Source organism: Hydra vulgaris, chromosome 09 (assembly GCF_038396675.1).
Source record: "Hydra vulgaris chromosome 09, alternate assembly HydraT2T_AEP".
In the NCBI taxonomy this organism is placed as follows: domain Eukaryota; kingdom Metazoa; phylum Cnidaria; class Hydrozoa; order Anthoathecata; family Hydridae; genus Hydra; species Hydra vulgaris.
This window is the reverse complement of record NC_088928.1, coordinates 62758350-62774756: the sequence shown is the minus strand read 5'-3', so window position 1 is coordinate 62774756 and position 16407 is coordinate 62758350. Positions and strand designations below refer to the sequence as shown.

General features: G+C 28.6%; 2 protein-coding genes across 2 annotated transcripts; both read left to right on the top strand.

Moving 5' to 3' along the window:
- The first annotated feature begins 1586 nt into the window (after positions 1–1586).
- Positions 1587–2138, top strand: LOC136085639 (uncharacterized). The gene has a single exon (XM_065806963.1). The coding sequence runs from the start codon at positions 1587–1589 to the stop codon at positions 2136–2138; it is 552 nt and encodes a 183-aa protein (XP_065663035.1).
- Positions 2139–10015: 7877 nt separating this feature from the next.
- On the top strand, positions 10016–13738 carry LOC100205069 (uncharacterized). The gene is made up of 3 exons (XM_065806292.1): positions 10016–10177; positions 10480–11595; positions 12323–13738. The coding sequence occupies exons 1-3, from the start codon at positions 10117–10119 to the stop codon at positions 13597–13599; spliced, it is 2454 nt and encodes an 817-aa protein (XP_065662364.1). The 5' UTR covers positions 10016–10116; the 3' UTR covers positions 13600–13738.
- The last annotated feature ends 2669 nt before the right edge of the window (positions 13739–16407 follow it).

Genomic DNA, 16407 nt, shown 5'->3' with positions numbered 1-16407 from the left:
TCCGGTCTTGCATTTTAATTTTTACTTTTTGTCAACAAAATATCGAAAAAACTTTCGGACAACATCTAAGGGTTGTATATATATATATATATATATATATATATATATATATATATATATATATATATATATATATATATAGGGTAGGGTGGGGCAAGATGACCCGTGGGGCAAGAAGTCTTTTTGCTTATGTGAGAGCATCATAGAACGGTAATGTTTTATCCCTCTATAATACTATTCATAAAGTTAAAACAAAATCGTGGAATAAAAAATGTTTTTAATATTGCTGGTAGGTGAGGTTTAAATCGGTTTATTACTTTTTGGAGCATTTTGTTAGTAAGTTGCTTCTAACTTTGAATGTTTATTGGATTGGCAATACTTATGCGATTAAGGTAAGAAATGTATTGTTTTATAGAGAATTTATCCCACAATAAAATATAGTCGAGAAATTTTATAACTTAGCAATAAAATTAACTTTATTTGTATTAAACTTGCACTCACTATAGATGAGGCAAGATGTCCTCTGTTACGTGGGGTAAGATGCCCTTAAAGGGCTTCTTGCGTCGTGGTTTTACGGAATTTCTACCATTTTTAAAGTGTGTTTAGAACATAAAAACGTTTACTAATTTAGTTATTGACAATGTTTATATGTTGGTTTATAGTTATATTTTATTTATTGGTTTATATTTTATTTATTGGTTTATATTTATATTTCTATGATAACTATTATACATATTTATAAATAGTTTTTTAAAATAATTTTATATATTAAGTATATGTTATAATGTGTATGCTAAGTAAAATGAAGCTGTATCACATACTATTGCTGCAATTCAATACATATTTGTAAAAATTTTACAAATATGCATCGCATTCAGCTGAAAGTTGTATTAATACAACTTCATATATTATTACATGTGCATAATACAATTTGTACTAAAAGGAGCTGTGTTTAGCATGCAACATCATAATAATAATTGCAACATCGTGTTATTGTTAATAATCTTGAGTATTTTTGTATGTACATGTAACTTTAGTAAGTTCTTATTTAACTCAAAGAGAGTTAATTTATAGATGTTATGTAATGTATAAAATAATAATGTATTGAATAATTATATGATACTGTGTATGTGTTTGTATGTTTATATAATTAAAATTTTAAGGTTTTAATATTTTTTTAGATACATATTTAAATATTACAAATAATGGTGAGAAGTTATGTGCGAAAAACACAGAGAGGTGCAACAAATGATAGAATAAAGTCAGCATTAGATGTAATAAAGATGGGCTGCAGTCTTAAGAATGTTGCATCAGAATTTAGTATTAATAAAAAAACATTACAACGTCATCGAGATGGAAAAGTAAAAGTAGCTGGTGGTTTGTCTCTGGGTGGAAAATTTCCTGTTTTTAGTAAAGAATTTGGATTAAAGATTGTTACACAAGTTCAGATTATGGAAACAGCATTATTTGACTTGACAACAATAGATGTGCATCGCCTAGTGTATGATTTTGCTAAACAAATGAGAATCGATAATCCTTTTAATAAAGAGTAAAAAATGGCAGGAGTGGATTAGCTGCGAGGATTCATGTCTCGCGATCCACAACTTTCTATTCGAGCTCCACAAGCCACCAGTATCAGCAGAGCCATTGGCTTCAATAAACCAAAAGTAAATCAGTTTTTTTCAGTATACAAGTCATTATTTGAGAAACATAAGTTTTCAGCCAAACAGCTCTGGAATATGGATGAAACTGGAATCACAAATGTCCATAAGCCAGGAAAAATAATTGCAACAAAAGGCAAACGACAAATTTCAAAAATAACTAGTGGAGAAAGAGGTGCTACTGTGACAGTTGTGTGTGCAATGAGTGCAAGTGGCACTTATGCCCCACCTTTATTTATATTTCCCCATAAGCGAATGACTGATAGGCTGGCTGTTGGTGCACCTTCAGACTCAATTATTAAAGTTAGCTCCAGTGGATGGACTGATTCATCTTTATTCATTGAATGGTTAACACATTTTGTTGCTGTGACTCATGCATCTAAAACTAATGAGCAATTAATTGTACTTGATGGTCATCACAGTCACAAACACTTGAGGCCATTAACTTTTGTCGTGACAATGGGATCCATCTCATAACTCTTCCACCTCATTGTACACACAAGATGCAACCTTTAGATCGTACATTTTTTAAACCATTGAAAGTTGGCTACAATACAGCAACAAGCAACTGGATGTTATCACATCAGGGGCATAGAATTTCATTTTTTGACATGGCAGGTATTTTTGCAACTGCCTACAACTTTACTGCAAACATTGACAAAGCAATCAATGGTTTTAGATGCTCTGGTTTATACCCAATAAATGACCTTATTTTTAATGATGAAGCCTTTGAAGCAGCTTTGCTCACTAATGAAGCTGAGCCATTGAAAATCTGTCAGCAGTCTAGTAAATTGCCTAATTTGCCTCTTGTTGCACCTATACAGTTGGCAAATGTCATGAGCACAACAACTACTGCTGCAAAATTAAAGGCTGTTGATGATGCAGTTTTGCCAATTGTTGATGAGTATCTTGGCCTTACCTATCCTTTAAATATTTTGGAAAAGATTTCTCCGCATCCCAAAATTCCTGTTTTAAGACAATGAAAGAGAAAGACAGAGTCAGCTGAAAACCTTACTTCTTCACCTTTCAAGAAGCGACTAGAAGAGCATGAAAACAATGTAAAAAAAAAGCAACAAGCAGTCATATTGTGTAAAGAAAAAGATGTAATTAATAAGGTGATCAAGCAAAAAATGAAATTAATAAATTTGAAAACAAAAAAGGTGAAAAGCAGAAAACAGAAAGACCTAATGGCATAAAGAAACAAATGAAAAGGAAGAAAGATATGGTTTCTGCCTCTGAAAGTTTTATCATTGATACAACTCACTGATGCACCATATGATCTTGTCCATACAATGTGCCACCATTTGATGATTGGACACAATGTAGTAAATGTACATTATGGTACTACTTTTCATGTGGTCAGATGATTAAGACTTATGCTACTACTGTGAATCATAATCATGTATATGTTATTTGAACATTTATGTTAGTGATATAAATTTAAAAAAGTTATTTATCTTCAAGACAATTGCATAGAATAATTGCAGTGTTTATATTTCAGTTATTTTAATAAAATGTAAAGAGTTTTTATAAAGAACTATTAATAGCTTTTATTTTAACTGATAGTTATTTTTAACAACTGTTTTAAAGGTTTGGGGCAAGATGCACTCTTTGGAGCATCTTGCCCCACGGCTGGGGCAAGATGTCTCCTTGCACAATTATTAGTTTTTTTAATTTTAAAGTTTATCACCAGTATTAAAGTAGTTATTTTATCTTACCAATGTCTTCTCTTATAAGTAAACTTTGATATTAAAAAGAAAAATTACTAGAAAATGTAAAAGTATTTGTTATATACGCTAAAGTTTGTTAAGGGGGGCATCTTGCCTCACCCTACCCTATATATATATATATGTATGTATGTATATATATATATATATATATATATATATATATATATATATATATATATATATATATATATATATATATATATATATATATATATATATATGTATATCTACTGGCTTGATATATATATATATATCAATATGTCATCTACTGGCTTGATTTTATCGCGGAAACACGATAAAATCAAGCCAGTAGATGAAATATGTATACTGACCGAAAAATGGCGGAATCGAACGTTAAAGAAAGGAGGTAAATCTGTTTCCCCTTTTTTACACTATTTGATGTAATAATTACACTATCCTACTAGTCGTACCTTGCAGGCGTGGATATACGTAACTTATTTATATTTTTTTATGGTGTTAGCCCATCCATTCTTCTTCATTAATAAATACGTTTTCTTCCGATTCGTTTTGCCCATTAAAACACTGAAGTAGAAAAGTATGTTGAGTCATAGTCGGGTAAATCGTACCTGTGATGGTGGGGTAAATCGTACCTGTGGTACTAATTACCCCAACCTCTAAAGATAACAAAGGGTTAAAGTTTTATTTATTACTTATTATTAGTGCTGAGCTTTTTTTTTCTTTATACCCTTTGGTACTTATTAGCCTCACTAGTGGTACTATTTGAACCTTCTTGTGGGCAATTAGTACCACCTTGTTTATTTTTAGTTTTTATTAGTGTGCTCTTTATTTTAATATTTACATCTTGAAATCATGATTGTTTATTTTAGTTTCATCAATGCTTGTTTCTATCTAAAAATAAACTTTTTCCTACATTTAATTTTTGTTTTTTTTTTTCAATCGAAGAAACCCCGTGCCCCCCCTCCTCCCTCGATATCAAAATTGTGGTTACGGCTCTGTATATATATCTATCAGGGGCGGATTTTTATTGTAGCAAAAATGCCATAAGCATTTTTTCCATCTAAAAAAAAAAAAGTTGCTTTATACATTTTTCGAAAGTACTAAAAGTCAAAGTTTGTGGACTGTACTGTATGAGGGGGGGGGGGGAAGTATCACACACCATTTGCGCTAGACTTGGATGGACAGGGGCTTAAAGTGATACATGAGGTTCCCTAGCACTGTTCCCCCGTCTGTTTAGAGCGAAAGAAAATTACTTGATTTATGCGACTTTAAAACCATCCAGTTAAACTGAATACTCTTTAACGAAATAATAGTTTACTTGTCTATTATAACGTTTAATCATCATTAAAACTCTGACCGAACCCTTATTCTCAGTCTATGTATTTACATTTAATTCTTGGTATTTCTATTGCCGGTCAATGTATTTATGCCAAATAATACACAATAATTTATGATATAAATTTACCTATATATTTAAATCAACAAAGTATTTGTGATTGTAAAAATGTTTTGGTCTGCAAAAAAATTGGGGGTTAATGTTTGAAAAGGAAAACGACAAATTCAATCTAAATTAATTTAAAATTTTTAGTTTATTTTAAATTTATTTTAAAACACATTATGCTTTACTAAATGGCTTCATTTATAAAGTATATGAAAATTAAAATTAAAAAAACACGGCATCATTGGACCATATTGATTTGAGAATGAGAATAAAAAAGCAGTTACAGTCACCAAAGAGCGCTGAGGTGCTTAAAAAGTTCTGGATGCACCTTGAATCACAGCAGGGAATAAATCGAAATATTTGTTGGTTCTAACAGGATGGAGTTATTCAACATACAGCCAATATCTTATTACAGTGACTAGACTAACTATTCCCCGATCGTTTGATTAGTAGGCGTCGTGATCCAGAATGGTCGCCACATTCGCCTGACTTGAATACTCCAGACTTGGTTGATAACTTTGCTTGACGACTTCAAGAATGTCTGAGACAGAATGGTGGTTATTTAGAACATGTGTTTAAACAAAATTTAAAATTAAGCTAAAAACCCTAAACTATCAATATTCATTTGTTATTATGTGAGCGCTCAAAAAATGTTAAAATTTTCAACTTATTCAGTGTTAATAATAAACAGTGATCGAATTAATGGTTTTTCTTAATTTTAGGATACCCTGTATTTACTTTAAAACGAAATATTTATCGATTAAAAAGGTTTGATGTTATAGGTTCTTTTAATTTTTTTTTGTTATTTGTTCTTAGTAAGGGTAGAATTGATAGAAGTTATTTTGTTTTGAGTGAAATAAAATATGTTTAGTTTTTTGTTCGTTTAATGATAACTTATTAGCACTGAACCTTTTAAGTTTAATTTAACCTTAATTAATTAACTTTATTTTATTTTATTTTTTTTATTTTTTTTTTCAAAAGAAAAGTTTTAACCTATAAATTCTGTTAAAAGTTATATGTTGTGCAAGTTTATTTCTATATATTTATTTATTCCTTTTTTTTCTACGAATTTGTTATTTCACTTTTTTCACGAACTGTTTCATTATTTTGTAAAATCAAACTTAATAATTATTGTTCAATAAAAATTATAGCTATATTTAAAAATGGATCAAATTAATATAAGTGTCTGAAATTTTTGATAATCTCATAGTCTTAAAATAAATTTTTCTTTTCTTTTCTCTTTCTTTAGTTTATTATGACTGTTGTCTATTATTTAAATAACTAATGAACCATTTGATAGTTTGATTTTTTAAAACTTTTCTTTTTTTGAGCTTCCTTAGGCAAAAGGTTAGGGTCAGGGTTAGGGTTGATTTGAATCTGGAATCTCTACAAATTTTAATACTAATCTACAATCTTATTAATAGCTGCTATCTTATTAATCTGTCACTGAAACCTAAATTTTTAGAAAAACATATGAGGTACAGTAATCTGCAAATTATAGAACTTAGCATCTGAGGATGCTACTTTTTGCATTCTTTCTTTTTGCATTCTTTCTTTTTGCATTCTTTCTTTTTGCATTCTTTCTTTTTGCATTGATTTCTTGTAACAATTAAAAGTCTTAAGAGAATTTTTCTATGAAAATAACAAAAGAAATGAAAAACAAGAAAAAATAACAAAAGAAATGAAAAACAAGAAAAAATAACAAAAGAAATGAAAAACAAGAAAAAATAACAAAAGAAATGAAAAACAAGAAAAAATAACAAAAGAAATGAAAAACAAGAAAAAATAACAAAAGAAATGAAAAACAAGAAAAAATAACAAAAGAAATGAAAAACAAGAAAAAATAACAAAAGAAATGAAAAACAAGAAAAAATAACAAAAGAAATGAAAAACAAGAAAAAATAACAAAAGAAATGAAAAACAAGAAAAAATAACAAAAGAAATGAAAAACAAGAAAAAATAACAAAAGAAATGAAAAACAAGAAAAAATAACAAAAGAAATGAAAAACAAGAAAAAATAACAAAAGAAATGAAAAACAAGAAAAAATAACAAAAGAAATGAAAAACAAGAAAAAATAACAAAAGAAATGAAAAACAAGAAAAAATAACAAAAGAAATGAAAAACAAGAAAAAATAACAAAAGAAATGAAAAAGAAGAAAAAATAACAAAAGAAATGAAAAACAAGAAAAAATAACAAAAGAAATGAAAAACAAGAAAAAATAACAAAAGAAATGAAAAACAAGAAAAAATAACAAAAGAAATGAAAAACAAGAAAAAATAACAAAAGAAATGAAAAACAAGAAAAAATAACAAAAGAAATGAAAAACAAGAAAAAATAACAAAAGAAATGAAAAACAAATAATAATAACAATAGAAATGAAAAACAAATACTAATAACAATAGAAATGAAAAACAAAAAAAAAGTACAAAAAAAAAATAAAAAACAAGAAAAAATAACAAAAGATATAATAAATTAAAGAATTGACATTTAAAAATAGCAGATGCACGAGGAAATTGTAAATTTCTGTTAATCAAAAAGCAAAGTATTAAATCTTATGTGACTTTGTGTGACTAAAAATGATAAAAGAGATACAATCAATGTGCAACATGTCTCTGTTAGTACTCTAAAGCTGCCAAAAAAGTTAGATTTTCCGAAAGTTACCATTGAGATGGGGAAAATTTTCTTCCAGCCTGCCTCATAACCATTAAACTGAGTTTAAAAGCTGTACCCTCGTTAGGTAATAACAGAAAGAGTTGTATAACCATTACCAAGGATGCACAAACAAAAATCTACGAGCAAATTCAAAAAAATCTAAGATTCATTATCCTTGAAAAAATTTATAAGAGGTTTACGTTTACGCCAGCCTATTTGCTGAAGTAGGGATACGAGGATATTCAACAGGAATTTTCTGCTTACCTCTATAGTCTTTTTCTAGAAAGCCCTTTACAAGACACTAGACACCTGCCAAAGATGAATATTTTTATTTAAATACTATCTATAGCTTTTACTAAAAAAAGATGATGTCGTTATACTTTGATATGACTTTGTTACACTATTTATTAGGCTATTGAATCCGTTACAATACCAATGCCTTTTCAAACTTATAAAGTTGTAAAAACATATTTTTGTTAGGAGGAGTTATAATGGTGTTGCATTAAATAAATAGTTCATTAAATAAGTAGACAAAGTGTAATATCTGCGCATACGTTAGCTTACGTTATTTACGTTAGTTATCTAATAATATGCATTCATTTTTGCTCAAAAACTGTGCTAAAGCCTTGGCTATTTTTCTAACATTAATTTTAAGGACATCTTCAACTAATAGTCAACTTCCATTTCAATCAGATCAGCGAACATATTACCACTGTTTAAAAAATGTAATAACACTCTGCCAAGCATTTACCACTCAGTAAGAAATCATGAAGTACTAATCTTTTTGAAGCTTTAACTGCATTTCATCAAACTTAGATGACGGTATTCCAGTTGAATTCATTGACAATGATCATTTGATGATACGTCATCAAATGATGACTTATGATTCCCATTAAATTTTATTAAATTTTGAAACAAAATTTTACTTTACACAAAAGGTTTTTAAACTCAGTTAAATTATTTTTGTATTTTGAATTACATTTGCGTCTCCTAAAAAAAAAAAAAGATCCTCCATTTCTAAGATATTTTAGGACTTTCAGATTCTGGGGTGGGGGTTGGATTAATAAATACCCCAATCCCCTCCTCCCTATATTCCTCACTGGTCAAACTTTCAAACCATCAAAGCCTTTGGCTTTGATGGTTTAATATTCAAATGGATTGAAGCTTTTTTAGAAGACAAAAAATTGTTTAAGGCAAAATCATTTCTGATTGGGTTAAGATTTTCAGTGGTGTACTACAAGGTTATGTAATATTAACAAACTTTTATGTCTTTTGAATATTAAAGACATTCCTAAAAATTTAATGTCACCAAACTATATGCAGATGATACAAAAATGCTCTCAAAAATATCCACATGACTATGTACTACTAAATTTCAAACTGATCTAAATAAAGTCTACAAATGGTCTCAAACTTGGCTTATATTTTACATCTCTCTCTCTCTCTCTCTCTCTCTCTCTCTCTCTCTCTCTCTCTCTCTCTCTCTCTCTCTCTCTCTCTTACCTATAAATATATATATATATATATATATATATATATATATATATATATATATATATATATATATATATATATATATATATATGTATGTATGTATATATATATATATATATATATATATATATATATATATATATATATATATATATATATATATATATATATATATATATATATATACCTAGCAAACATTGTTTTAATGAGTTTGCAGTGGACCTTTATATACATTTTTTAGCGGTTAATTGGAGTTTTGCTTATCGGTTACTTAGTGGACCATTAGTGGCAGCCACTATAAATGGCAAGCCGATAAGTTTCCGACATGTTAATAGCGGCTAGTCAAAAAAAGAATCATCTTTAATAAACATGAGTTCAATACAACGTTTTAATAACTTCTCTACAGCGAGTTCTACTTATTTATAAAGAAACAACAGCTTAGAATTGACACGTTTAAATTATTTGCGGCATTTTTACTTGTATTATTAGTTTAATGCGTAACATTTTTCTGTAGACATTTAAAAAACGAAATTTTTCAATGTCTATAAAATCCCCTAGTCTTCCCCCCCCTCCTCCCCCCCCACACCTTTAAGCCCCCACTTGTCTAAGGCCGGTCGTATATATGGAAAACGACTGCATTGGACTGCAAATGACTGCAAATGGACTACATGGCCGCGGTAATGAAGTCATATAAATCTTTATACAGTTTTATGGTTTTTGAAGTTTTCAGTTTTTTGATTTTTCCATATCAGTTGTTATAGAACCTTTAATTTAATTTTATTAAATTATTTATAATTAGGTTATTAGTTAAAAATATTTCCTTTAAATTTCAAATTTGAATAAACCTGATTAAGTTCATATTTTTAAAAGGTAAATGAAATATTTTTTAAACAAAGAACTTTTATTGATTAAAACTACAAAATATTTTTTACTTTAAAACAAACTCTCTCAGCATGACTGTTATAGCTAAACCGCGCACAGTTATCACATAATACTGCAACCGGCATAAGGTATGATTCGATGGGACTCTTTATAAAAGCTAATGAAGCGTTTCGACGCATATTTTTTATTTTTGCAGCCAACTCATGGTATGTATAATGGAGGTGGTTTAGCCAAAACACGCTGACCATATCATATGATTCAATAATTTGTTTACGATGTCCAGGTCCTTATGGGATGTTTTATTTCCGGTGATATTTTTAATATGCATTAAATTAGGTAACAATATTTTTTACATTTTTAAATTTTTTTTAATTTAAAATTTAATCTTTTTACTAAAATAATTAATGTAATTTAAAAAAATTTAATTAAAGTAATTGCAAAATTAATAATAGTTATTATTAAAGCTATGATAATAATGATTATTAAAACTATATATAACTAATAATAATGTAAAATTTCTATATTAACTATTATTTATGCATTATTATTACTGTCCATTGTTACCTTTTTATTTGCAACTGTTACTTTAAAGTATTAATTTGTATGTTTTATATATATTTATGCTTTATATTTTTTAGCGTCTTCTTCAGACTTAAATGCTACAACTGTTTCAAATTCATCATTAAATTCATCTGCTGCATTTCTCAACACTACAGAAACTGCCACAAATCTTTCCAATAAAACAGATTCGGATGAAAAGTCATCTGAACCATTGAAAAAAGAAGATGAAAAACATATTTTAAATATAGAAACCGAAAAAAAACCGTCTGAAATAAATGAACAACTTAAATTAAAAAAAGAAAAAGAAAAAAATAACTTCGTTCAAAAAAATGAGAACGATAAGAAAAAGGTAAGCAGCACAATGCATAAACAAAATGAAGAAAAAAATAAAAAAAAAGCAAAAAAAAAGTTGTCTTGGAAAATCTCCAGCACTTCCCATTTTTCGAAACCAAGTAAAACAAAATACAAAGAGTCAGCAAAAGAAAAAGATTATGAAGATGAAGAATATGATAGTGAATACACAAGTACATCTTATGATGACCCCAGTTCTAATGAATACCATGAAAATGATGAATACTATGCTGGAGAAGGCCACGGTTTTGATTCAACTTATAATGATAATGGTAATGGTCAACCGCAACAAATTGACCAAGGTTACAATTACAACTATAATATTCATCCGAATAAAAATCCGCCAATAGATTCTCAACTGTACGAGTATAAAAGTTTTCCATTACAAAGTTCAGGTCCATATCAATACCAGTCTTATGAAGAACCAAATTATGCGTCAAATTACTCACCTAACTTAGGTTCTAGCATTGCAAACATAGGAATAGATGGGGTAGTACCTTCAATTGGTAACGTTGTTCAAAATAGCATAGGAGCCACAGTCTTGGAACCTGCTTTTAGGAGTACACCCATAGGTCAAACATCGTTAGGCTCAACCGGACTTACTCCAGACGAATATAGACAACTGGAAGACGGATTTCAACCAATTACTTCAAATCAGCTGGCAAATCAGCCAGACGACGTAGGAGCATTTAGCTATGTCAAGAAAAGAACCCAAAATAATCATAAAACTAAAAAAAAGGATGGAAGAATTGGACGTAAACATGTGTCGAAACAAGTTCATAACACAACCTCCATAAAGCATTCAAAAATCGACAAAACTTACAAAAGAACTATTATGATTGGTAAGTGAAATGAATGTTTTTTGTGTGTTATGGAGAGCTGGAACTTAAAGTCATTGTTTTAATCTTATCAAATGGTAAACCTCAATGGATATCAATAATTATCGGCTGATGAATATAAAATCTTTAATTTCATTTTTATATTATTTAAATATTAACTGTTTTTGCTTTATCATATTATTACTATATCGGTAGACGCTTTATTTTGTTTTAAAAGTTTTAATTTAAAAATTTTACTTCAAAAAAAAGTTTTAAAAAAATGAACAAATAAAAACATTTTCCCGGTAGCATTTTTAGTTGGTTTCAAAAAATTCTTTTGATAACGCATTTCTTTTGAGTTTACAGATTTATTTACAGTATGCCGTGTAACAATGTTTAGTATAAACTTTTATACAATATTTTAGTACGATGTGTGACATCGTTTATATGGGGCGCACATGCGCTAATTAACTTTTTTTAAAGTAATCTGAATATTTTCTACGTATATAGTATATGAATATAGTAAACAAATATAAAAAATATCAAAACTAATGTAAATTGTAAACTTGAAAGATATTAACACAACTTTTTTTAAATTTAAAAAAGTAATATAGTTTATACTGCTAATTTTTTGTGTCAAAAAAACCTTGGCAAATTATAATAATATTTCACGACACTGTTTTCATACCATCACTTTTCTTGACAACAATGACATCACTCATACTTAAGTTGTTTAAATGTTGTTACCTAGGCAACCGGGTTTGTGGTTCGAAGAAACACATTGACATCCATTATCAAAGTGAAATTGCAAAAAAAGGAGAAGTTGTAGAAGATATCAGCTCAAGCCTTCGTGCCACAGACAGTTGTTGCAACGAGCATAATGAATGTCAAAGAGTTGTGCCTGCTAAAAGCACTAAATATGGTTTTCAAAATGACATCGAGTATGATATTATGGCTTGTTCTTGTGATGCTAAATTTCGAGCATGTTTAAAAAATGCAAATTCGTATACAGCCGATGCAGTGGGCCATCTTTATTTCAATACGTTAAAAATACCGTGTTTGACTTTTGAACAGGAGGTTGTTCCTGATGTAAAAAATTCAATAAAAGAGGTATCGAATATTGTTAGTGTTGTTCCTGATGTTGAAACTGAGCACGAGGTGGTGGGTGGTGCTCAATTAGTTGTTTCCCCAAGAGGTTTAAGTCGCATGGAGAATGATAGAGAAACGGTGAAAGGCTTATGGAATAAACTTGTTAACAAAATTCCCACAACATCCAAAGAAAATGTTTTGGAACCTTTTCTAGTTACTTCACCGTTTCGAACTAATGCGCAACAAACAGTTCTCAAAACCGAACAAGAAGATCAATTAGCTAATATGTCTACAAAAAAAATTGATCACGAATCTGAAGCCTTATCTAATTTGCATTATAACAAGGAAGACCTATTATCAGTTTCATTACCACCCCACAAAGAAGATTTTTTGGCAACGCAACAAAAAGAACTAGAACAAGCAAAATCATCACAGCTTCAAAATGAAAAACATGTTTATTATGTCAAAAAGTTAGCTGAAGATCCCGTCACTTCTCAAAAAGATGAAGATCAATCTCGTTACCAAACGGATCATTTTCGTATTCAAAATGAATCTGAGCAACTTCGTCTTCATAAAGAAAACGAAATTCAAAGCTTGCAAAAAGAAGTTGAACACTTCCAGAAGCAATCTGACCAAAATCATATCCAAAAAGACATTTATTTAGCTAAATTTCAGAAAGAAGTAGAGCAACCTCGTATTCAAAAAGAGATTGAGCAAAATCGTCCTGGATTAGAAATAGAGCAGCAGAGGATTCGCTTGCAAAAAGAAATTGAACAAATGCAGGAGCAAGAAAATAACTTAGAAAAAATTAAGAAAAGAAAAAGACCGAATATAATGAATCCAAATCCTAGTCCAAACAATCCTAACCCATACAGTAAATTGAGAGGTGTGGTAACAGTTCCAGAGGCTTATTATCCAAGAGTTTCTTTATACCGATGAGAATAACATTATTTTAAATTGAACTTTATTTTTACTAAAGTTAAAAAGTGAATGAAGAGTAGAACAAAAGATTTTTTAATTTTATTTGTATTTTTCATATTGAGAAAAAACTCGTAATAAATGTTAAACTTCACTATGATAATATTATGTTGCTTCGATTATACTATGATGATATTAATTGATGATGATGGTGATGATGGTGATGATAGTGATGATGATGATGATGATGATGATACTATCTAATGATGATGGTGATGATGAGATAAACCCTTCAATGAATTATGAAATGCAAATATATTTTTTTACATCAAGTTTAAAATTTGATTTGATCAACTAACGTTAAATTTTTTACAGTCAAACTCTATAAAAGAGTTATTTCATGACATCTGAATAGTTTCTTTGATTGAAAGGACTGACTAAAATTGAAAGAAGTTAACATGCCTCTCCTATTTAATGGATAGTAAATCCTCATCTTCTTATTAACACCAGTTGAATAAAATGATAATAGTTCATATTAGAAATTAGGTTTAAAGAAATGCCTTTTAATTAGAAATGAACTACTAATAGTAAGAAGACAAATTAATAATTGAATGGATCAAAACAACTTCCATTTTAAAAACATGAACGACAAACGTCGACGATGTCCAGAAAATCATTCCTGTAGAGTGAGATAAGCATTTGGTAAAAAGTTTTTAAAGGAAAATAAACGAACAAAAAATTTCTTAAGATAAAATTAAATCTATTAAATCTATTATTATGAACAAAAAATATTTTTCTAAATTTGCTAAAGTCTAACATTTAAAGATGGTACACAAGATTTAGTGATTGAGAAAAGTTCATAGTAATGAGCTTTAGAAAAGTTTGCATGCACTTAATCTTTATTCGTGGGTGCAAGACTTAATCTTTGTGCATAAAATATTAACTTAGAAGGGTTCGGTAAATTATTATACTGGAAAAAAATAAATGTTAATAGATACATATTGTAGCATTGAAGCAAATTACTAGAGATGTCACGAATAGTGATTTTGCCGAATACCGAATATCGAATATTTGGCTAGGCGCTTGGCAGAAGCATCGAATATTTGGCTGTCGATTATTCGGCGACGCTTACGTATTTTGCTGGTTCCGACTTGCTTCGTTAAATTGCATATGTTAACTATGCTTTTGGTATTTTTGTTTTATTTATGACTAGGTTGCGTCACAGCACTCATTATTTGTTGACTGTTACATCAAATTGCTTTAACTATAGTTATGTATAAAAATTATCACACTCTTTAAACCATTCAAAAAGATAACCAGCTCAAATATATCTTACATATCTCAAGGAAATCTTAGAAGCTTTTAAAAATAGATATAGCACAAAAATTCCAAACTTATTAAAAATGATATCTTCACAATAACCTAATATATATATATATATATATATATATATATATATATATATATATATATATGTAACTATATATATATATATATATATATATTTATATATATATATATATATATATATATATATATATATATATATATATATATATATATATATATATATATATATATATATATATATATATATATATATATATATATATATATATATATAACTATATGCACACATTTGAAAATGTAAGAAAAAAATATGCACACATTTGAAGGTGTGGAAAAGAAAAGTCCAATTGCAAATAATATTAGTTTTTACATGAACGTGTTCGTTTAAATTGGATAGCAAACCCTTAAAGTTGTGGTCAGCAAACGCAAAACGTTATCTTAACAGAACTTGCTAAAGTTTTGTTATTATTTGCCGGTGGCAGGCTATGCAATGAATGGCTATTTTTGAAAGTATGTATAATTTATGAGAAACTCGCAACCATTTGCTATCATCAAACAATGAAAATGTTTTTATCATAACTTACCTAATAAGCTAATTATTTGTTAAAATAAAAAATAAATAAATATAGTTATATGAAATCCGTTTTTATGCGTTTTTTCGTTACAATTTGGTATTCGGTATTCGGCCGAACAGTTTGCAATATTTGGCAGAATATCGAATAGTAAAAAAAGTAGCCGAATAGGCCAAATACCGAATAGTCTCCAAATCTTCGTGGCATCTCTACAAATTATAATATTAAAACAAATTTTGATCTGTGTTATTGTAGCTACAACATTAGGACAAGTTAATATTTATGTTGCAGCTTTGTAGCTATATCAATTAGTTGTTTTAGAAAGTTAAAACCGCAAGCTAAATGGAAAAACTTTGGTAAGTATAAATAGAAATCTACTGGATCAAGTTTTTAGTATCGAATATGTCAATAATATCGTGCTGGTCTTTTGTCGACTGCAGTTAAGTAAATAAGTATAGTAATAAAATATCTCATAAGTATCCAAAATAAGTTCCTGGTATTTGAACGCAGATTATATTTTTCAGAAAATGATATAAGAAAGTTATCTGAAAAACGCTTGGTAGAAGATTGTTTTTATACTTATACATAAAAATTAATATCTGTAATGTGTTAAGTTTCTCAATATCTAGAACCATCATGCTTTTCATCACTGGGGCCGGGTTTATTAACCTATTTAAATAATTAATTGCTTTGCATGCATGATTTTGCAGACTTTGCAATTTTAGCAATTTGGTTTTATGGGTGCTGGCCCATACAAAATTTGTGTACAAAAGTTGACTATGTGCAAGACTAAAGTAAAGCATATTACGTGATTTACTATCGAGAAAAGGTCTTGACTTATACAAAACACCTATTACAGAGAACACCTTTGTTTCAAGAAGACCAATATGGTTTTTCCATGACAAAT

Bases quoted from the DNA above. Each gene is read 5' to 3' on its own strand.
- LOC100205069 (XM_065806292.1), top strand. From the start codon at position 10,117: ATGTCCAGGTCCTTATGGGATGTTTTATTTCCGGTGATATTTTTAATA. The intron at 10,178-10,479 runs GTAACAATATTT...TATATTTTTTAG, and splicing joins TTTAATATGCATTAAATTAG to CGTCTTCTTCAGACTTAAAT. The intron at 11,596-12,322 runs GTAAGTGAAATG...GTTGTTACCTAG, and splicing joins CAAAAGAACTATTATGATTG to GCAACCGGGTTTGTGGTTCG.
- LOC136085639 (XM_065806963.1), top strand. From the start codon at position 1,587: ATGTCTCGCGATCCACAACTTTCTATTCGAGCTCCACAAGCCACCAGT.